The sequence below is a fragment of the Barbatula barbatula genome, assembly GCF_947034865.1.
Source record: "Barbatula barbatula genome assembly, chromosome: 7".
Lineage (NCBI taxonomy): Eukaryota > Metazoa > Chordata > Actinopteri > Cypriniformes > Nemacheilidae > Barbatula > Barbatula barbatula.
The window spans coordinates 15,727,556-15,750,132 of NC_136770.1; the positions used below are offsets into that span (position 1 = coordinate 15,727,556).

The following is a 22,577-nucleotide window of genomic DNA, read 5'->3' on the forward strand; positions in this document are numbered from 1 at the left end:
TATTTCAGTTCTTTTATATTTAGTTTCTCTTGTTTCATTATTATCTAAAAGGCCATTTTTACTTCGTAAAAATATAAATATCGTGAATTTATTCACAAGAATTATTTTGCTGTATAGGAGTGTTAAAAGATGTTAACATTTTTATTGCATGTACAATTTCAATTTATTTCATTTAATTTAAAACTTTACAAATATTTACTGATCACACTTGCACGGGCATGCGCACACACGAACGCATACATAGATTTATAATTTTCTTTCGGCTGCTCCCATTAGGGGTCACCACAGCGGATCATCCGTCTCCATACCACCCTGTCCTCTACATCTGCCTCTTTCAAACCAACCAACTGCATCCCTTCCCTCACCACATCCATAAACCTCCTCCTTGGCCTTCTTCTTTTCCTCCTGCCAGTTAGCTCCATCCTCAGCATTCTTCTACCAATATACCCCATGTCCCTCCTCTGCACATGACCAAACCATCTCAATCTGGCCTCTTTCACATTGTCTCCAAAACATCCTACATGTACAGTCCCTCCTTATAAAACTAATTTCTAATCCGATCAAATCCTTGTTACTCCCAATGAAAATTTTTGCATCTTCACCTTTGCCACCTCCTGTATTTTTGTCAATGCAACTGTCTCTAATCCATACAACATAGCAGGTCTCAAAACAGTCTTATAAACTTTCCCTTTCACTCTTGCAGATACCTTTCTATCACAAATCACTCCTGTCACTCTTCTCCACCCATTCCATCCTGCTTGCACTCTTTTCTCTACTTCGCTAACACACCCTCCGTTTCTTTGCACAGTTGACCCGAGGTACTTAAACTCATCCTCCTTCATCACCTCTATTCCTTGCAACCGCACCGCACCACTCCACTGCCCTCCCTCTCATTTACGCACATGTACTGTGTCTTGCTCCAACTAACTTTCCAGGTTCAACTCAACCTGCTCCCTACTCTCGCTACAAATCACAATATCATCTGCAAACATCATAGGCCATGGGGTTCCTGTCTGACCTCATCCGTCAACCTGTCCATCAACACTGCAAATAGGAAAGGGCTCAGAACTGATCCTGGATGCAAACCCGCTTCCACTTTAAACATGTCTGTCGTTCCTCCTGCAAACATCACTGCTCTCTCTCTCTCTTTCCTGTACTTCCTCATTCCACACCACGTCTCTTTGTCTTCCTTTCTCTTTCCAGATGTCACACCAGGTGTCTTCCTCGCTGTTTCCCTTATCACTTCTGCAGTGGTTGCCCAATCATCAAGAGCCTCTTCACCACCACCTAGGTCATGTCTATGCTCTTCCCTGAATCTCATAAAACAGTCTTCCTCTTTCGGTTTCCACCTTCCTATTTTTGTTTCAGTCCTAATTTTCCTGTTTCCCTGCACGTCCAAAGCCATCCTTCAGACCACCATCCGATGCTGTCTAGCTACACTTTCCCTTCCAACACCTTACAGACTCCAATTTCTTTCAGTATTCTTGCATAGAATATAGTCCACCTGTGTGCTTCTTCCTCCACCTTTTCGCAAAATCAACCGCCATCTGCTCTTCAACATTCCTCTCCTTATGGCCATGCCTACCCATCACCTCCGTTCCCTTCTCCGACATGTCCATTGAACTCTGCTCCAATCACTAATCTTTCTTTCTTCGATAAACTCACCACCACATTATCTAACTCACAAACACATACGCACACATATATGTATATACACTGTAAATAATCCCGTAAAAAGTGAACAATTTCCGGCAGCTAGGCACCAAAAAGATACCAAAATGTTTTATTCACATAAAATGACTTTTTTCGTTTTTCTTGTAATTTTTTTTTTAACATATTTGTAATACATCTCAAACCTTGTAAAAATTCTTAAAGAGTTATGAGATTTTTTAAGGTAAATCACCCAGCTCTGGCTGGAAATAAAGTAATTCACTGAAAGTTTCATACTGTACCTCTACAAAAAAGACCCTAGCAAGCTCAAGTTTCATCTCCACACCTGTTGTGTCAGAATACCCTCTCCCAAACTTAATGGTGCCTGTAACATTCACTTACCTTCCCCATCACTTTCTTTTATGTCCCCGTGCACAAAAAGACAGGGGGGTTGATGCATGCGTGTGCGCTTGAGGGTGCTGAAGGGTCACGTTTCCAGGATATTTGTGAAAGTTTGTGTGTTTTTATGTGCGAGCACGCGTGCGCCGGTGTGTGGGTCATAGTGTTGAATTTCAAACCTCAGAGATGTCAAATGTCACAAAGGCCGTCTTCTGTCTTTCATCCCACATCTCTGAAATTAAATGGGGAATCCCCACACCACAAAAAAGCATAAACGGCTGCACGAGCCTCAAATGACAGTATTTAGTTACGGCCGCAAAATTGTTGCCCAGTGTCCACTTGAAAAGCCCGTTAACCTGTTATCACCTGACACCTTAAATTGTTTGTTCTCACACTATTAGGACACACATGGATTTGCATGGGTGCATAGAAATGGCGTGTAGGCATGTCATGTATCCAATATTTAAAAACCTAATGACATCACATTTTAGGTCTTATATGTTTTATTATATATACACAGAAAAATGACTCGTCTAGCACAACACAATTTTTTGTCCAGCCACCTTTCTAGAACAAGAATGTACCTCCCCAATACTACCAGTAACATAATGGAAAGTAGGCTTTGTGCGTAATGGAAACTCAACAACACAGGACAGAAAAGTGCTCTCATGAGGGTTTTTTTTTATGGGGTACTTTTCTTATGATCTGAAAAAGTGAACAGATTTTTTTTGTGTGAAAAATTTAGAGCGAAGACATTTCATGTGCTGAATCAGAATGACGCCTTCCTGTAACTTTCCCAGGGAATGATTCTACCTTCTCCTTCTGACTCCCTGAAGGGGACAGGCTTTGAAGCGGCATGTGGAGGTGAGGAGGTGCAATAGAACACCACCTCTTCATCATCTGCTTCTCAACCGCACATACCTTTCAGTGTTGAACTGTCAGTGGCCACCATCTGCTGTTTGGGTGACAGAGATTGTGCCCACGGTGGCACTTGACACGACTGATACTTTATCCGTGAGAAAATGCAGAAATCTTGTCATGCATTTGAGTGCGCTTGAAAGTGCGCCTCTGCAGTGATGTGGACAGGTTCTGGTTTTTCCAAAAGGCGTGCTCGAACTTGAGGAGTGTACAGAGTTTAGCGCAGGGGAGATGAAATGCTGTGTGCCTTGACTGAACTGGCAGCTTTACCGTGTGAAATGTGCATTTTTGTTTTACAGAAAAAGTACGTGAAATTCAAGAGAAACTTGAAGCCTTCATTGAAGCTCTTCACAAGGAGAAATAGAGCAGTATGATGTTTTTTTTTTCATTTAAGTACAAACAAATGGAAATGTTTTATAGTTTCTGTTAAAAGCATGGGAAAGTTTTGGAAATGAATACACTTTTTATATTTGTAATATCTCTAATAACATATCCAGTAATCACAAACAACTACAACGATTAAGAATTCAAAATTAAATGTAAATGATGTGTTTAGATGTAGTTTGTATATATTTAAATACTTGAGTATTTTATTTGAATAAATAATCCATCATTTAGTTTTGTATATACATATTTATATATTTTTATTTTAATATATATATATATATATATATATATATATTAAATGAGAACACATTATTTATTTTAAATGTTATGATATTACAAGATTTACATCTTTATCTTTTTAATGTCTTATTTCAGGGTCTGCTTTTCCGGGCAGTCGAACCCCTTCAGAAGAAAATGCACTGATCAAAGACAACATAATATTTTTGCTCTTTGCCCTTTGACAATGACTGTCCATCTAGCTTCTCCTCTCATCTGGTCTTAACATGTCCTGCTTCAACTTTCACACACGCGCACACTCTCACTCGCCTCTGTGAAGTGAGCGAAGCTGGAGTAGCTTTGCTGCACATTTGATCACTGTTGGAGCAAAAGCACTTAGTCAAGTATAGAATGGTACCCGTCAAAACACAAATGCTTTATTCTTTTCCCCCCACTGCTTAAACACCCAATGTGTTCACCAGACATGTTCTCCAAGCACAGGGAGGGAACAGACACGAACATACATCTTCACTCATCCCTAGTTTCCAATAAGTGAGTTGGTCCGGTTTTCTTTTTCTCTCAACTTTCTTTATTAATTAGAGGTATTTTTACAGAGAGCTATTGCATCTGCTATTGATTTTCCTTATTGATTTGAATACAAAATTCCAAACTGCGTTTTATCACCAATTGCCGATTTCAGAGGGTGTAGACGACGCATTCAAGATGCCACAGTTAAAAGGATATCATTTTACACTTAAATAGATTTTATCCATCTGTAATTATTTTGAAGTTTACATCATATTCAGGTCTTTGTATAGTAGATCTCACTCATTTGCTAATCCTTCTCACACAGGGGGATGAAATACATCAGATTATTTCCTGGTGATCTTTAGCCATTGTGCACTTTTCATTCACCGCTTGCACATTTTATATCTCCCTCCCTGGATTGTTGAGGTCTGCTTGGGTTTAATACAAATGTAAAAGCCACTTCAATGTTCTCATTATTTAGAATTTAAGGGACATAAAACATTTGTTTCTAATATCTCATACATGTAAATGGATAATATACATGTACTTGTAAAGTATCTCTACAGTAGGTAAAATCAAGAAGCTGTTGTCACCGGGGGGAAAATATGAGAGTGATGCTTGTAATAAAACATATGTATGTCTGTTTAAGAACGTTTTGCCCCTTTTTGTTGTAGATTGTAATGTTGGCATGTGCCCCATCAGATGTGGTTTATTTATTAAATTGGTGTTACATAAGAAACAATAAAAGTGACTTTAAAAGTATGTTTAAGAGGTGGACAATATTCAACTTGTTTGTGAATAATGCTCTGGTTTAACATTCACAATTTTCTGTGGGTTTACTTGGTGTTTTGCTACTGTTGCAACTGTTGTTAAACATTTTGTCAGGTGTCACATTGCTTGTTTTCTCAATTCGTTCCTTCAGTTAATTTAAACATTAATATATTGTTATATTGTTAAACAGGATAGAAGAGAAAACGTTTGTCATAGTTGACGTTTCTAAACACAACAGCTATTGAAAGATCTTGAGTTTCCTGGAGTCAAATGCTCTTTTCTCCTTGTCCAGGAGAACAAGGAGTTGTGCTTAGACACAAAGGATAAACAGAACATATTAAAAATTTGAAAGTCGTCCCATAAACATTTTAAAGGCATGATGTGCACAAAAAAAAATTTACTCTCCTGTTTTATTCATATTTACACAGTTCTACAAGTTTTTACAGAAATAACAGAAAAAGATCTCAAATTTGAAAGAAAAACTGAGGAAAATCTGTAATTTTACAGGAAAAAATGTATCTACTGTACAGAATGTTTTGGCACCCCAGTTTACAGACAATTTAAGTTTTTTTACAGGATTTTTTTACAGTGTATTCATGGGAGAGTTTGTTGTGACCAACCATTCGATGGCCCACCTTCAGAGGAGTTGGAATATAGTGCACGAGTCATACTGTATGCACTACTTAATATTACCACTATGATGTTATTTTGTCTGTTTTGAAATGTTCATGATAAAAAAAACTGCTGGAAGTTTTCAGGTATGGGGACACCCTTTTCTAATAAACATCTGTTGCAGTACCATACAAAACCATATTACAGATCTATCTTTGTTGTAACAACTTTGACAGGGTCAGTCATTTCTGCCCTTCCAAAGTCATTGCAGGGTTTTGGGTGATGAGTGTTTGGCTCAACTGTATTCAGTGGGGTTTAAGCCCTGTGCAAACTGTTGCTATAAAATTAGAAGCACAATTCTCTAGATTATTATTGTTTGGTTTAGCATTAAGATTTCTTTAAGGGAGTGCTGGATAATGTTATTTAGAATTGACTTCATAATAACTAGGAATGTTCAAGTTTATATGAAGTACTATTGCTAGATCTTGTATAAAAGCGAGTGTGTTTATGTCGGTGTGCATTTCCTGCAACTAATGAAGCTGGAAGAAGATCTGTGTTAGGTGTGAAAGGCCCTGGCTCAGAGGTTTACTCTCTGCTCTGCGGCCCCTGCGCTCATCAGTACAGAGTTACAGTAGCACCTCTGGGCTATATGTGGAAGCGTGGGGCCCTTCAGCTTTGGGCTCCAACCCGCACTGATGAATAACACAGTGGGCAAGAGGTCTTTAACTCCTGGGCATCTTCTCCTATTTCACAAGGCCCTGAATGTTACTGGCATCGTTACCTCGCCGGAGGGGAGTGAAGGGAATTGCGGGGTGTCTGTATTTTAGAAATCGCTCTATTTCTTTTCCAGCACCTGAGGGCCGCATACATACATACATACATACGAGTCAACCGGACTCTTTGGCATCTCTGAGAATGATTGTATTCCCCATTTGTTTCAAAGGAGAGATGGAGAAGGTGTTGTCGAGGGAGGCAAAAAAGAAAAATACTTCGTTTCACCTAATGACTCAGTAGCGTTTAAATAGGGGCAAAGCCGAAGTCAAACTCTCGCAGAATGCCTTTGTGCTATCATATAACTGGCTTCTGGAGATGGGGGAGGACACACTATATGGCCATTAGCATCTCCAAAGGCCGTCACGTTGACTAATAGCCGGGGCCACAACGCCACAGTGGCTCAGTTTGTGTTTTTCTCCATTATGTGAGCGACACAAAAGAGCTCAAGACTGGTAAAGACCTGTCAAATGTGCCACTACTGTCGACGCTCACAAAGCTTTATTTTTTCTCCTCAAAAGACACTGACTTGTTCTGTCTATGCCCCTTCTGTCACAGGCCCCCGGTTTGACTTTTTGGGGGGGTGGGCACACAGAGTCACTTTGTGAATGAAGCTTGAAATAAATTCAGCAGTTCAACTCTTGGTCTGTTTTGGCCATGTAACCATTTGTTTGCAGGCTTGTCTTTTGGGGCGGGCCAGCCCCTCTGGGCTTTGTGCTGTCCCGGTCCTATACAGATCACAGTTGATAAAGGGCTATAAGACGGGGTTGGGTTTTAATTTTTAACTACATAGATATAGGCAATCGTATTGAAGCTGTGAGCTTTGTTATGCACGTTGTGGGTCTTTAATTGCTTTGCATTATTTATTACTTTATTAGAAATAATTTTATAAAATGTATTCTATATAAAGGGTGTCAACATATACCGTTTTTGTCAATAACCGTATCATTAACAACGCTTATTGATATTGCATTACTACATATATGGTCAATAATATATCTCTCTCTCTCATTTTCCCTATATTTTGAGTATGATTCACTGACCCAAAATATATTTTATTATTCAAGCTTTAAAACATAATAAAAAATGTTGTCTCTTGACCAAGGTCGTTTTAGTTGAGAAATGTTAACTATGAAAACATTTCTTTTTATTGAAATACAATAAAATATCGGCCTAAATTTATCGGATATAAGTTTAAGACACTAAAATTATAATAATAAAAAAAGGAAAAATAAATTAAGCTTATAATGAAATTGCTAAGAACGTATAAAAATATCCAAAAATCTCAAAATAAAAGCTCATTTAAAGTGTTAATATAAAAATAAAAACAAAACTAACTTTGACCACCCCCAGATGCTTCTGAGATTAACTGAAATAAGTTTAAGACATTAAAATTATATTAATAAAGGGAAAAATAAATGAATATTATAACAACATTGCTAAAAATGAAAAAAAGAAACTAACAGTCAAGGCTAATAAAGTAATAAAATATTAATAAAAATAACTTTGACCCCAGATAAAGAGTGCACTATGAGCACACTTTTGTTTGGTACACTTCCACCTAGTGTGCTCTGTTTTCACACATACATTTTCTACTATAAAATAAATACATAGTTTTTTGTAGTTCTGTTCATGATGTCTCAAATTAGCACAGTTAAGTACACATATCTTCTTGGTTTTATATTAAGTACAATATTTTACGTACAAAACTTTAGGTACATTTAGGTGTATTATAGTGCACTTATTTCACTTGGTCTTTTTCTGAGATTTGGCATAAAACAACAAATCAGACACGATGTTTGGTACTTTTATGATGACAATACTCTTGTTTAACACTACTATTTATATTACTGTAAACATCGACTTCAGCTTTGTATCTTAAACTCACAGCTTCGTGTATCTCCGAGTGAGATCTTATTGCCCCTCTTGATTGCTGAGTCGACACCCCTTCATCACCGAGTGTCATCTTGTCATTCAACCCTTTACTGTCCCCTGGGCTCTTTGCTTTCTGTGGAGGAGAGAAATCACGGTACAATTGGCCATTGTGTGCATTATGTTTGAGGCATCTTCCCATTGCTACTGTGGGGTCCCTTCCCCAGCTGAATTAGGCCCATGGGGATTTTGGGCAAGGCACAAAGGTCAGTTATTTTCTTCCCCACCCCCCTTGCGTACAACTCAGCCCAAGCCATAAATTACTATAACTGTTTAGCATAGATATTAGCCACCGGTTGTGACGCACTTATCCTTAAAGCTTATGGGAAAACTTGAATAGATCCATGATTCAGTTTCTTGTGTCATTTGTTTGGTCAGGACTTTCTTCCTTCTTTTTCACCGTTCATATGAATAGGGAAAGTGGGAAAAATCAATAAGATGACCTCACTGTCTCCCAGCTTGGAATGTCATAAATGAATTAAACCCTTTGTTGGGGAGATGAGACTATTTAATAGATTCCCGATGGCAAATCTATATTTTGGCCCCATAATCCCCACAGTGTCTCTTTTCCACTCACAAGACAAAACAAGCAAGTTTCTTTCTCCCACTCATAAAAGGACACGAACACTTACTGTTAGTGGTTTAATTTAACACAGTTTTGACCGTCTGGGAGCAAACACAACATTTTGTGTAAGACTGAGGCAGCGGGGGCTAGCGGAGAACAGCGAAGGCGGACTTTCAAGTGAGATAAGGGCTGCCGTCATGGCAAGCCGATCAACAACGAAGCGCTTCTTCTGACGGGCCTAGCAACTCAGTCTGCATGGGCTTAGAGGGATTATTGGGGTATTCATGGCAACCTCTGGGCCAGCAGGTGAGGTCCTGGCTCAGCTCTCTCATCCTTTAGGTAAACAGTGCTGTTTGGTATGGAGAAGGGAAGGGGGATCGGTTGCCAGGATGAAAGTGTATCCACAGGCAGGCTGATCCTTCCAAGCAGAGTGGCTCTTGTAGGGGCTTGCCACCACAGCGCAGGGGACTCTAAGGGCCGCATTCACAGTGTAAGTGGTATAGTGTGTCTGCACCAAACGGAGTCTGGTGACATTACTTCATTGGCAAGAATGGTATCTTAGCAGATGCTAAAGCCCTTCGCAAACAAGTGCAGAGCCTTTGCATTGAAACTGAGATTCTTTACAAGTCTGGGTGCTCTCTAGCTTTGCTTCGCTAACAACAGATTAGATGAAAAGACGTTTTATGTAGAAGTAATCATTTATCCACGTTACATAATTTAACAACCAATTAGTGTAATAAAATTCCATATGTTCTCTTTAAAAAGCATTCCTGGCTGATAAAGATGGCACAAAGTGCACATTTGAAAATTGCACATAGTCTGAAACAAATGTATAGTACAATGCAATGTAAGTCGCTTTGGATAAAAGTTATTTTTATATAGAGAATATTTGTACTAAAAAGCATTTGAAAGGGATTGTGCATATACCTGTACATTTGCGTACAAAAGGGATGTGGATATTTGGGGGATGTATTTGTACAATATTTGCTTTTAATGTGTAGATGAAAACCATCAAAATATGAGGTGTATGGTACAAAATGGACAAAACACAAATCTTTTCAGGTGAATTTTGGAGAAAACTGTTTGGGGAATTGTCAGGGAATATGGGTATTCTTCAAATACACAAAAAATTACTAAAACACAGGTGACCACTTTTATTAATAGTTATAAATATTCGTCGATCCTCATCTGCAGTAACATTTTGTAACCAATGCTGTTTTTATAAACTTATATTTATGTATATTATGTATTATGTATATATACTCAGTCTAAGTCTAAACGTCTACCAAAAACTGCTTTCTAATTTATTCACAATTATGATGCTTTCAGTTTTAATGATTTATTGAATGAAAGCATTCAATATTTGTATTTTTAAAGTGATTTGTCACCCTGCGGGACCATTAATCAAAAACTTGTAGCCAAATATGTCATTATAGAAAGTGAACAGTTACAGGATATCCTGTTTAAACACTTCCCACCACAGAAATGTAACTTAAAATCTTGTGTCAACTATCTTTAGGTAAACATATGTTTACCAACACAAAATTTGCATAAACATCCTCACATGAGGTCCTAGACCAGGACGTATTACGGGAAAGCCTACACAAGATTAATTGGAGACTATCTTGCACATTTGTCCTCACGAGGCTCGGAGTCCCCAGGGTATGAATCCTACCAACAACACTGCTGTTGCTATGGATACTCTGGACACCATGTTTATTCACCTGCTTGTTTGGGCGGGAACACCCACCTATTTGGTATGAGCGAAGACGAGACCATACCGGCTGCTCCGGCCAGCCTGTGGTCAACACACCCACAGGCCTGCTCAAATATTGGGTTAAGACCTTGGGGAAGGCCGATACACACCCTACAGCCTTTGACAGTTGCTGCCTAATTGCCATTGTGTTCATTGTCCAGAATGACTGCTGTGCCCTCTCCAGACCAGGACTTGCCCTTTGCAGCCAGGGGACAAGAATGCCTATGTGTAAATATACGTGTGGGTGGATGTGTGCCAGGACTGTTGGTTTGTGTGTACTGGGGGTGGTGATGGCGAGCTTGTGTACCCATTGCTGTGATCCTGTGCTCAGGAATGTTTGCTCTGACAACAGCGAGGAACTGTAGTCATTCTTGTTCAAAGCCTCTCCAGCCTCTTCTCAAACAGCACTTGCAATGCGAGAGGCTCTTCTTTATCTAAGAGACGTTGCCCTTCTTTAGGATGGGGAAGGTAAATAATTACAAGGCTTTAATAGGTGGATAATGTGCTCCCAGGGTGCCGGGACTCACCCTGAGCAAACAGGACGATCCAATAGATCTGTTACACAGCACGTTCCAGTACATAACGCTCTTTTATAGACACATTGTGCTTTCTGTAATCTGTGAGAGACAAATCCTGGTCAGCTTTAAAAGTGGATACAGAGTCTGTTCCAGATGAAATACTAGCCTGCTACAGTATGTACCAGATCGTGCTAAAAAGTAGTAAGTAGGAATTATACCACAGTAAACAACATGGTAATAAACACATGAAGCCTGCATTCATAAGACATTATAAGGACATTCTTTAAGGTGCTGTGTGTAATTTGTTGGAGGATCTATTGACGCAAATGCAATATAATATACATAATTTTGTCTTCAAAGGTGTATAAAGACCTTACATAAGGACACGTTATTTTTTTATTACCTTAGAATGAGCTATTTCTATCTATATACACCGTAGATCCTCTGCATGGAATTCACCTATGTTGTTTCTACAGTAGACCTAAATGAACAAACTGCTCTACAGAGCGTGTTTTGTAAAGATCTTGTCTTGATTCTGCCTTCTCTTGATATTCTAGTCTAGGGGCATTAATATTAATGTCGATCAGGACATAATATGCGTTCTCTCCAGTATCGTAATAGGCCCCACCCCTCTCATTCCTAGTATAGCTTTCAACCTGTGTCTCATTACCCACACCTGGCCATTGTTATCTCCTTTGTTAGTCTCGCTATTTAATGCCCTCATGTCTATTGGCGTGTGCCTGTTTGTTGTTCAAAGATCCCTGGTTCGTTGTACTCTGTTTCCTTGCTCGTGGTCCAGATACCTTGTTTGTTTGTTTGTTTGTTTGTTTGTTTGTTTGTTTGTTTGTTTGTTTGTTTGTTTGCTTGCTTGCATGCTTCTGTGCCTCGTCTTGCCCTGCATTGTTGCCATTCCTACATCATTTTTGATGGAAAGTCATTACAGGAAGTGCATTTTCAGATTTAAACTAAAGATTAGGCACACAAATTTCTAAAAAGAAAATGGCATTGCAATTTTTTATATCACTGGGACTTTAACATTAAAAGAGCACTGTTCCATACATTTTCATATTTAGGAAATGATCGAACTTCCGAGAGCATGTGAAGGCAGTGTAAAATACAGAAACTTCCCAGAGTAAATGCAAGTACAGCGTGATGACGTCATGAACCTTGCATCATAGTGATGGGTAATAATAGATTATGATGAATTTTGTTTAGATGCCGTTAAATGTCATACACTGGAATACAATATAATTCCTTACTCTATAAAAATCGTACAATATGTTGTGTTCTCTGATAAATTATTGTAAATTATAAAGCTCATAAATTTCAAGAGTATTATAATTTATAATACGTGATCAATGTGTCAATGTATTCTTCCTTAGGACTCTCCGAAACCAACTTTCATTTACTAAAGGTATAGTGCACCACAAAATAAAAATGCATTATTTTCTTAACCAAATGTCATTCCAAACCTCTATGACTTTCAGTTTTTTTTTCAGAACAAAAATTATATTTTGAAGAGAGTTGGTAACCAAACAACATTGGGCCTATTGACTTCTATTGTATGGGCACTTTCTATTGTATGGGGACTTTTTGTGTTCCACAGAGGAAAAAGTCATATCATTTCAAATTATATGCGGGTGATTTAAATTGTAGATTTAAAATTTTGGGTGAACCTCCCCTTTAACATGTATGTCTTATAATATTCTTATATGTTTGATGTCTTGGGTATCTCAAATATCAAAATATCTAAAATAATGTTCTGCTTACAGGACCAGTGTGTAATGTTTTGGAGGATCTATTGACAGAAATGCAGTATAATACACATAACTATGTCTTCCGAGGTGTATAATGACCTTACATAATGAAGTGTTATGTTTTTATTACCTTAGAATGAGCTATTTCTATCTACATATAATTCGCCATGTTTTGTCAGCCTCTGTATTGCTACATAAGGGAGGGGTGGAGTGAGCAGTTTTGTTAACATTCACAACCTCAGTGCTAGATGCCACTAGAGTTTGGTGACTGGTCCTTTAACGTCCTATGAACATAATTTTTATCAATGTTGTAGATAAACTTTGAGAGCCCTAGACAGAATTACAAATGCAGTGTGTTCTTCAGTCAAGCTGACATAAGCACACACTCACATGCGTTTCCATGGCCCTGAGATATAAATTCATAGTGGCCAAGCGCCGGCCCTTATCCACAGCTTCCCGAAACCTCAGGCATGATGCTTAATGACCTGAGATGAGAAAGGCCTGTTCTTATTGTGTTATGACAAATCGCTATATATGCACTATACTGTTGCCTCTACCTAGCTGTGTATTCTACGTCTCACAAACTCATTTCTTCCAGCCGACACATTCCTGTCATTCAAACTGTGTAAAAAAAAGACGTGACCCCCACCTCTTCCTCACACTTAGTATGTCTCTCTGGATCCTCTTGCAGCTGCAGGGCTCTCCTGTTCATGAAATTACCCAGCATGCTTTGATGGCTCTCTGTTGAGATAATGGCTGAGTTATGCAAACAAATTGGCCGGGACAAATAAGAAGAGATGGACATGTAGGAGTGATCTTTGAAGAGAGGTCCAAAGGTTATAAAGAACAAAGCGCTTTGGTATTGGGTGCGATTGGGGATGGGTTTAGTCTTTAGACTGCTAATAGAGATCACCTATATTGCATAAATTGTGATTGGCCTAAAAGAGATTTCCCAGAAATGAAAATTCTTTCATCATTTACACGACCCAATGACAAACATGTATAATTTTCTTACTTCTGCAGAACAAAAAAATATATTTTGAAGAATGTTGGCAACTCCAATAACATTGGACCCCATTGATTCAATTGAATGGACAACCACTGAGGCACATTTTATTTTTGGGCAAACTCCTTAGTTTGACATGATGTGGCGCTTCGCATACAGATTGACACATACCTTAGTTTATTTCGTGTCTATTTGTACACATTCTCACAAAAGTATTTATTGTTATGTAATATTAAAGTAAATATGTTTGTAAATGCCACACCACTACTGTTCACGTCAAGCAGTATGAGCAAACATAGGTTTCAAGCCATGTTATGCATGTTATGATACTTCTACTACTCATACTACTAGTATTACTAATAATTATTATTATTATCACTACCTGAAAAGTTGGCTCATGTGGTATCTAATACAATAACATTCATACCCACAAATACTTGTAAAATGCTAAATGCTTCAATGAAATTTAAATATAGCTCACTACTTATTTTGTCCTCACCTGCATATTTTTTCAATTCAGTACATCTCATTCTACAGGAAGCATATACAGATCCACCCAAAGGCTTTCCCCTGACACATTTACCCACAACAGCTCTCTTTCCTCCAGTTGTTATCACAAACGCTCCAAGTTCATCACAAACTGACTCCCCCACAGGCACAAAAAATATTCCCTGCTCCCAAAGGACCAATTAAGGGCCTACCTGCCCGAGGCCTCAGCACTCCCTCCACACCTCCAGACCTGACCTTTCACCCCTGACACACGACCCCAGTGCTGAATGAGAACATACAGGAGCGTCAGAGCAAGACCCACCCCCCGCAGCCCCTGGCTCTGAATTCCTGACAGGAAATGACCAAGCAGACCACCAGCTTACGGCGATGAGGAGCGAGGGATTGGACCCAGTCACTCGGTCAATACGGACAAAACGGGAAAAAACAGCTGCTGTCTGTGGGGGGAGGAGCTTCATAAAGGATGATGCAAAGGTACCATGTCCTGTCTAAGGGTCAAACTGGGGAGTTTTGATATGCATGCAAATATTTTGATGTGTGGGAATTTGTAAAGGATCGGTTTTCGTAAAAAAGAGAATAAATAGAAATTCTGTCACATTCTGTCACAAAAGACAAATTGATCAAGTTTTCCACAATTCTTTTCCATACAATGACAATTCAAAGTGACAATTTTTTTGCAATCTTAATATATAACAAACTAAATAAAAATGCCATTAAATATCAAAAATGCTTAATACAAGTAATAGATAATAGAGTAATAGAGAACGTAGCTATCATGTGAATTCAGAAGACTATACAATGTTTTGGTTTGCCAGCAGTTTACTGTAGATTTAATTTACAATTTTGTTTTAAACATAAACTTACCTAGTTCTTATATTTTATTTCATAAAACAATACAAAATATTTAAGGTTACTTTTCTTGTTTTTTAAATGTATCATATTTTAAGACGGTATAAATAGTTTTATCAGAAAACAAGACAAAAATGCTTAGGAGGAATGTCATTTCTTTGCTGTTTTAATGCCAGTAGTGAAAACGGTCTCTTCTTGCTCTCAAAAGTCAAAGTGTTTTAATTTGGATTATTTGGATTATTGATTATTTGTTGTAACTAATATTACTATTAACTTTCTATTGGACATATTTTCACTGTCAATGAAAAAAAATTGTGTAATGATAACGTTTCAATTTAATTGTAATTTAAATAGTATGTATGATGAATCTTTGGCCAAGTTGAAATTGTATTTAATAGGTGATGTACAGTGCAGTTTAGTTGCAAAACAAACAGGCGAGGGGCTATAATGAACATTAGTACGATTTCAATATTTTACTAATAAAATTTTTATCTAATATTCTCAAATCATCAAGAACAAAAGACTCAAACCACAGTATGCCTAAGCACTGAATTCCTCCTGAATGTGTCGAAATTGAAAGATCACTCTGAATAAAGAGCGCGGACGATTCCTTACCTAAACCTTCCCACAAATCCAACTTTAAAAAGATGAGACTGCGTTTATCGTTTTACAATCTGTCCATCTCCATGCCAACCCTCACTTCACTGCCCCTGCATTCACCATGGTGGGCGCAAGAGTCCGTAGCCTTATGCCCTCTTTTATCCTCCCTGTATGCTAATCTGCTGGATTAGGGCCTGTGCAGCATTGTAGTCGCATGTGTCCAAACATGACGGGGGTCCGAAAGGGTCACGCTGGACGCTGACCTTGGCCCCTAAAGGCCCCTGTGGCCGACGAAGAGCCATGCGGGGTCCACTCCCCTAATCAGCTCAACAGCTAGACTGAGCCCTCCTGCGCTTTGTCCAGTGGTCCGACAAAGGCAGTTTACTGAATGGACAGAGACTCAAAGGTCAGACTGGCCGCAGAGGGCGGCAGCTTTGAAATGCAATCCGCACCACACAACAATACTTCAGCTTTCATCCTTTGCGATCTTTTCAGAGGGACGAAAATAGGCAGTGTGTGTTAACTGTATAGCTTTACTTTGTTTGGACACAGATGTGTAAATTAGATCCCAATAGAAGTTTTCCCTCCTTTTTCTTTTCATCTGCAAGTACAATCCTACAACAGGGGATTAAATACTAACCAAACCTAAAGGAGTTTTTTCTAGTCAAATTTAAAAACGTTGTGTGTCATCGGACAATAATACGGTTCTTGTACTGTATGTGAGTATGTGGATTTATTTAGGTGAAGTGTTTAGAATAACTGCGACGGCAGTCAGGTAAAGCAGCTCCATGTCCATTAGAAGGACTTTAGCTGTTGACACAGTGCTCAATTAAGGCCAATAAATGTCTGGATGGAGTGTGTTAAGTAGCACTGCTGACACTGTTAGTTCCTTGGAGGAACCGCAAACAGCTAATTCTATTTGATGTCTGCTTTGTACTTTTATCGAATTTCATCAAGCGCTCTGCGTGAACTTAGACATCTGCCGCTGTCGGACTGAACGCTTCACAAAACTGCCACTTCACAGGAAATGAAAAACTACTGCATTTTTGCACTAATTAAACATTGTGTTGTTTGAGAAACCCACAGACAAACATTTCGCTTGACTAATAGTATAATGATATATGAAAAAAACTATGGAGTTTTTTCACCTTGTGGAGATACAAGGTTTCAGTCAGGCAGTGATGACAGGCTGATTATTTGTGCTTAAACTAATTTTACTCAAAGGTAACAGCTTTTGGATGGCCTTTGGGAAAAATGTAGCAAACCATATAATGCAAACAATATATTTTATTTTCTATGCAAGCTTAAAAATAACAAAACAATAATATTTTTTCATATTTCATATGTTGCTCCTCAGCTCCTTCATAGCTGAGGAGATTTAATAGAGTTCTAAGTTTAAGAATTAAAAGGATGCTTTACTATCAAATAAAAAATTCCCCATGTTTTACTCACCCTCAAGGCATCCTAACTGAATATGGTTTTCTTCTTGAAGAATAATGCAGAGTTACAGTATAATACCAGGTATCTTTTTCCTTCCAAGAGGTAGAATGGGAGTGAATGAGTGTTGACTTTTTGAGGTAATGGTGACGAAAGCTCCCGCCAGAGTAGATGCTATCCCATTGGAACAAAACGGAAAATCCTGCGTCATCTGACGGAAAAACAAGCCTCTGGTTCACAGGCATTCAAGAGATGACGGAAGCTAGACATCAACATCGATAGCGCTGTCAATATGGATATTTATCTTAAACAAACACATCGATTCACTTCAGGAGATCTTTGTTAACACCACGGAGCCCTGTTGAGCAGTTCTTTGATTGATGGATGCACTTTTTGGAGCTTCAAAAACTCAACACCCATTCACTCCCATTACACTGCTTGGAAGTAAAATTATACATAGTATTATAACTCTGACTGCATTGTTCTTCAAGAAGAAAACCCCAATTCAGTTAGATAGTTAGCCTTAAGGGTGAGTAAAACATGGGGAAATTTTGATCTGATAGTAAAGTATCCCTATCTCAGATGTTTCTCTTAAAATTGCTTAGGAGGAATTAAAGAAACAAATGAGACAAATCGTCACCTTGGAATTATAAAGTTCTATCTGACATTTTTGTCAAAACTGAGTTGCTTATATTTTTTATTCTGTGACAATTTATTTACAATTTTATTAGCATTTTTATGTTGCGTACATTTTGAGACTTTGCTTTAGAAAACAAAAAAGGTTTTATCAATAAAGTCAAATGGAATGCAAACACTTTGAAGTGCTATCTCAAAACAATACTCATAATCCAGATAGAACCTTATAATTCCAAGACGACAGAATGTAAAAATACATGAAGTTGTAAGATGACCGCACATAGTAGAGATAAAGTTATCTGGATTTGAACAAATTTGATGAGAATTGTATGACTTCATACAGAAATCTTCAATAATATTGACTTTTTATTGTGGACTTGGCAAATTTGAGCACAATTTGTGACATTGTTGAGATCTCTTCTGAAAGTCCATTGTGAGATTTATGTGTCTTTTCTCAGGATAAATATCTGAGACACAGGAGACTTATGCCAGCCTTTCCGTTTGCTTTCCATTTAATCTCATTAATGTTTGGGAGACATAATGGAAATATAAAATATTTTTATTCTTATGTGATATTTTGACCCTGCAAATTATACTAGGAAAATAAAAGTTTTAAAGCTCAAATCTATAACTTTTCTGTTTGAAGATAGTTATTGAGCAAGCAGATAATTTGTGGTACAATTTCTCTGAAAACCATCTAAAGATAACTACATAAAGTAACCTGTAATTGTATTTTTCGAACAGATATAGTAATAGGAAAGGTTACAGATTTCGTAACCCATGAAAACAGTTGCACGCTTCATCTTAACAAATAAATGCTTTCACTGTACCGAAAAGCATCTTGGAGCCATTCATAACACAGTGGTCTTTATCAAAGGCTGAGAACCAAATTGTTGAGAAATCTTGACTGTAGGGTTTTTTCAGGTCAGAGTCCAAAATGAGCAATTAAATCAAATTGGAGCCTTTGGTGACTGAGCCCCGGTGGACTTGACGATATGCTTGATGTTGAAGTGACCTACTTGTGCAGCCTGATGAATGACCGCTGGGAATGAAACTGGTGGCCAGTCATTAATCTGGGAAAGATCACGATCCAAGTGTGTCTCCATTCGGTGTTAATTGGCTGGTTGTTTTATTGTAAGCCGGGAGGATGGGAGAGAACCAGGTAGCTGAAGTCATATAGATATATGAGTCCACCTCTCCATTAATTGAAAGGAAAACAACAACAAAAACAAGGCTTAGTAGACCCCTCAGGAGAATCAAACCTTTCCACACCTCTGGTTCCTAGAAAATATCTTAACTCCAATCTATGAGATAAACTTCTTCAATGGTATAGTCTTTCGCTTATTAGCTTTTACAGTATATGAGTTTCTGTAGCTCACCGGGTTAAGCAAGGCATTAGTGACGAGTAAATGAGACTTCCTGAGAATGCATGGACAGACCAAATGTGTTTTCCAAAATGCACTTCATTTGTCCCAGCTTCTGGCCTGACCACTATATCAGATCACGAGGGGTGAGGTGTGATTCCAGGCCGCTGAGCAGCTGATAGATTGATGGATGCAGAATGGCAGCTTGGTCTGGTTCTGATAAGCCATATCTCCAGCCGGGCTTCCTCAAATGTTTGGAAACAGTCAAACACTGTCAACCCAGAAGGATGGAGACTGGATTGATGAGAGGCTAAAGGCAATTGGCTGCTTTCTATGCTCTTATCATGTGGCCGTTTTGTCTGTAGCACCAAACCGCGCTATAGAGAGGCTCCATTTTGTCATGTCACTAAACTTATCAGCCCTGTGCTGAGAAAACCCAGCTCAGATAAACAGGAAGGATGTCACACGTTTGAGAAAGACACGTGTTTGACGGATGATGACAGTGGAGGTATTGGGTTACAGGGCTCGAAATCCTCCTTGTGGATGCACACATATTTTAATTTGTGACAGGAAAACAAACAAAGTTTTTGGAATATTTTCGCTTTTACAACAACAAATACGGTTACAGATTTACATCTGAATTTAATCTTAGAATAATTTCATAATTTTAGCATATGGAAGATTAATTCTCTGTTGGATTTGCTTAGTTATTTTGGAAAACGGACACAATTCACTTCTTGCAAGCTGGCAGACTCATAATATCCCAGAAACTTTGACACGACATACTGTGAGATGTGTTCTTTTACTTTTTTTTACCGCAGTGCACATTTTCTAATGCAAAGTGGGTTTTAAGGGTTAACTATTTGTTGCTTTATGTTGGTTCAATAAAAAATGTGTTACCTGGTTGCTATAAAATGTAAGTTTCAATTCAACCTAAAAATATTAGTTAATTCAATGAATCTTATGCAAACCCATTGTATTGACTTACATTTTTAAGATTAATTAACTCAGTATTGTCATTTTTTTAAATTGAACCAACAATTTTCACAGTGTACACAAAATTCTGATTTTTTTTAAAGGTTTGTGCAAAACATTATGATTTATTTTATAGCAGTGCAATATAACAGTTTTGCATCGAGCATTTTGTGTGTTTTAGTACAACCAAATACATTTGTTCAATAACTGCATTAACTAATCTACTGCTCTGTAACCTATAAACTGCATTAACTCATCTTCTGGACTGCAACCTATTAACTGCATTAACTCGTATACTCCACCGTAACTTTAATAACTGCATTAACTCATCCACTGCACTGTAACTTCAACAACTGCATTAACTCACCTATTGCACTGCAACTTTAATAGCCAATGTCAATAATTGATGCATACCTAAGTCACGTGCACTATTTTAGTCTAAATTATTATCTGTTCTTATCCACCTGTACATTAATGTTCATAGTATATAGCCATCTGTATATATTGTTCATAGTATATACCTTCTGTCATATTTTCATAGAACATTCCTACTGCAAAATATTTTTATAGTCCATGCCCACTGTATTATATTCTCTCATATCGTATTCTGTATTTATTCTAACTGTATATCCTGCACTTGCTAACTGCACTTCTGGTTAGACCTAAACTACATTTCGTTACACTGTACTTGTATATGTGTAATGGCAATAAAGTTGAATCTAATCTAATCTAAAATTTGACCTTTGCTAATAAAAACCTGACATGGTTATTTTTGCTCATTTTTTATTAGTGAATCATAAATACTTCATCGTAAATAATAACATTTGATTAAATTGTTTCACTTCCTGAAACTTTCTGTGTATTTTTAAGTTTAATGAGATTTTAAGTTTAAAATGTTTTCAAAAGATACATATTTCCAGTTCCAAGCACCTCATTTTATAACTTTGTCTTTGCACATTAATGTAAGAGTGACAATATGCAGTAAGTCTCAGCACTGAAATGAGCATGACGTCCACAGGTCAGTTGACCTGTCCGTTCTTGGGTGGTCAGAATTCAGACGTCTGACCAAGGCAGCTGATCTTCCCTTTTCTCCCCTCAATGGCCAGACTGGTGCTGACCCACAGAGCTCGAGGCCAGGTCTGACCTATTGTGTCAACAACCCACTGAGAACCTTCAGGCCCCTGGTCTATCTCTGGAAATGGCCCCCTGTGGCATGTGGCTCTGGGTCCTTAGGTGGGTATTGTACATGTTGCTGACCAATGACAAAAAGTTCCATGGGGGCCGGTGGTCAAGACGAGAAGTGAAATGAGAGGGAACGTGCTCCCCACTGTTCCAGCCTAATTTGGCAGGATGCCGACCGACTGCCTTCTGAAGAAAGCGAGGACTCGGAAAAGCAACTCTGCACAATGCTGTTTGTGTAAAGCTTTTCTGCAGTCAATTCAGGGTTCTCGGACCACCATCTGCCCAAGATAAACCCTCTCGTTCCATATAAATTTGCTTTCAGGTCTATCTAAACACTTCTTTGTTCCTATTATCTCTTTATATAAAGAATAAGACTATATTTTGTAGAAAGACTGTTATTGTATATAGCTAAGATGACTTGAATAATTCTTTCATAAAGATTAGAAATGAGAGCGCATGCTGCTAAAACTCTTGTAATTCAAACACTCTGGCCTGATAAACTCTTTTCCTGCAAATCCAGATGAGCCGATGGACATGAGCGATGTGCATGCTTTGTGATCTAACCCAGGCCCATGTCCAGAGGGCCAGAGTGAAAAGGTTAAGGACAAATTTACTAACATGATGCAGATGGTGAAGCAGGAAAGCCAGAACTGTGAGGGATCTCACTGCAGAGTGTGATCAGTACAACCTGTTGAGACGGCCGAGAAGATCTGGGACTTCATGCTGTCATTTATGATGGAGCCATCCCCTCTCATAAGCTTTCCATATGCAAAGGCCTTTCATCCAAGACAGCCCATTTATAATATAGCCACATTGCTGAGATTCATGCTTTGCTGACACGGCAACAAGAAGCTTTACATTGTTGAGGCAGATTATACAGTACACATACATACACTACCGGTCAAAAGTTTTGAGACTAAAATGTTTCTTATTATTTGTATATGACCCTTTCCTCCTATTTTAAGAAATCTCTGTGTTTTTGTGTCCATACAATGTAAGTCATGGGGCCAATGTTGTTTGGTTACCAACATTCTTCATAATATCTTTTGTGTTCTGCAGAAGAAAGTAAGTCATACAGTTTTGGAATGACTCTAGGGTGAGTTATAAAGTAATAATTCTCATTTTAGGGTAAACTATCTTTATAAATATTTGTTTGCTAGACTAAAATATGATGACTTGAGCCAAAAAAAGTAAGTAAGGAAAATCAGCCAATAAGAACCCAGATTTAAAAAGCAGGGTCA

General features: G+C 38.2%; 1 protein-coding gene across 4 annotated transcripts in view; it reads left to right on the forward strand.

The window, feature by feature from the left end:
- The window catches only part of opa1 (OPA1 mitochondrial dynamin like GTPase), a 36,338-nt gene extending 30,665 nt beyond the window's left edge, over nucleotides 1–5,673 (forward strand). For all 4 annotated transcript variants that reach the window (XM_079460935.1, XM_079460933.1, XM_079460934.1 and 1 more), the window contains 2 exons: nucleotides 3,267–3,335; nucleotides 3,730–5,673. In XM_079460935.1, the coding sequence (XP_079317061.1) occupies nucleotides 3,267–3,331 (65 nt within the window). In that variant the 3' untranslated portion in view covers nucleotides 3,332–3,335; nucleotides 3,730–5,673. The remainder of the gene's footprint in view (nucleotides 1–3,266; nucleotides 3,336–3,729) is intronic.
- Nucleotides 5,674–22,577: the final 16,904 nt, after the last annotated feature.